Genomic DNA, 1,769 nt, shown 5'->3' on the forward strand with positions numbered 1-1,769 from the left:
TAAAAATAGCCGTTGCATTTTGAAATGTTACCGAGAGCTGACTGACAGTTGAATGGGAGGAGTTAACGGAGGCTCCGCCCAATCCATCAAACATACATCTTTGAGATGGATAGTCATTACGGGACGGAAGTGCTTTTTCAGATTTTAACTGAAGATTATGAGGACACACACATTTTAAAAAGAGAATGACACACATTGATCGACTATTTACAATAAACGCTGCGATATTTCATGAAAATATAGATACTGTCATTTTTTATTTCACTGTGACTTTAACAACTTACATGCGTGTTAACATACCTTTACTTTAACAAATATATTAATTCACCACATTTTGGTATTATTGCAGATTATTCTGGTATATTTTAATTGTAGGTTTCCAGTCCTGATAACAATATTTAAAATAATGATTAAAAAATATACTTTAATTGAATCATTGACAGTTTCTGACATTACAAAACAACCCAAGTACTATTATATTCAGTTTTTTTATGTTCGTAAAGCTGCTTCGCAACAATGAAAACTGTGAAAAGTGAACATGTACAAGAAAAACACCAGCGGTTCATCCATAGAGATCTTACTTTAGAGTTTCCATCAGATGTCAGATTAAAGACCGGCATCGTTCCGGTAACGACCAGACCCAAACCCTGGACAGAACAAACACAACACGTTCTTATTCACTTTACAACATGCAAACAAAAGAGATCATGCACTATATGAAGTGATTGTTATAAAATGCACTGTAACCCACGGCTTCTTGGGGTTTATTGCTTTTATAAAACGCTAATTCCGTATGCGTAGAAAAGTTTCATAAAATGAAGTAAATAAAGTGATATTTAGGTTATGTAATGTGGTCAGCCGTTATCAATCGGAGTGTTTTTTAACAGCTTTAAACTGGGCTATGCCAATCAGAATCAAGCGCCAGAACTGACCGTTTATACACACTTTGATTTAGAGTTTTAAAACATCTTGTCAAACCACATTTGTTTCGATAATTCTGTAAATTGCAGAGGTCGAATCATTCACCGCTTTATTAAAACTAGAGACACATTTGTGTTGAATTCTCACCAGAGCGTCCTGATAAACATTGGTCCACTGAACCTGCTTGGCCTGCACACCCGCCAACACCATCGGCCGACTCAGAACATCTAAATACTCCTGATCATAACAAACACAAACACAGAATGATGTTCTCATTACATCACCAGCTCTCTCTCTGAGACTGAGCGCTTCCTTACATAAAGCAGTGTGCTTTTAAAAGCGTCTGCCCGAGGGGGCTGTAAAACTACACACAGACACTCCTGACCCTTACAAATCATCATCAAACACGCATTAAAGCATTATACAGCTCTCTCTCTCTCCCTCTGGAGGAGTCGAGCGCCCCGTCGCATGACTGTTTGGTCACTGTACATACGGCCTCGTGTCCAAATATCATTTTCTTTAAATTCTTATGACTTTAATACTATACGAAGAGTTTGGTTCCAAAATGAAATAACTTAGTTTTCAAAATCATGTTTTTATTGTGCAGTCCAATAAATATCAATCAAACTGCAGATTGTTTGTTATGATTTGAGCCATAATAACACAAAAATACAGCAAACTAACACACTAAAAACATGATAACATAATAAAAACATGAGTCATTTTGGAACCAAACTCTTCATATATATATATATATATATATATATATATATATATATATATATACACAGTATATATGGCTTATACTTAAAAATCATTGTGTCCAGACGAGGTGGATTTTCATTTTC

At 35.3% G+C, this 1,769-nt stretch overlaps 1 protein-coding gene across 1 annotated transcript in view; it reads right to left on the reverse strand.

The window, feature by feature from the left end:
• cacna2d2a (calcium channel, voltage-dependent, alpha 2/delta subunit 2a) overlaps positions 1-1,435 on the reverse strand; it is a gene marked incomplete at its 5' end in the record, with an annotated part of 19,817 nt that extends 18,382 nt beyond the window's left edge. Inside the window, 3 exons of the mRNA XM_079461069.1 lie at positions 582-647; positions 1,069-1,158; positions 1,415-1,435. Of these exons, the coding sequence (XP_079317195.1) occupies positions 582-647; positions 1,069-1,158; positions 1,415-1,435 (177 nt within the window). The remainder of the gene's footprint in view (positions 1-581; positions 648-1,068; positions 1,159-1,414) is intronic.
• Positions 1,436-1,769: the final 334 nt, after the last annotated feature.

Source organism: Barbatula barbatula, assembly GCF_947034865.1.
Source record: "Barbatula barbatula genome assembly, chromosome: 7".
In the NCBI taxonomy this organism is placed as follows: domain Eukaryota; kingdom Metazoa; phylum Chordata; class Actinopteri; order Cypriniformes; family Nemacheilidae; genus Barbatula; species Barbatula barbatula.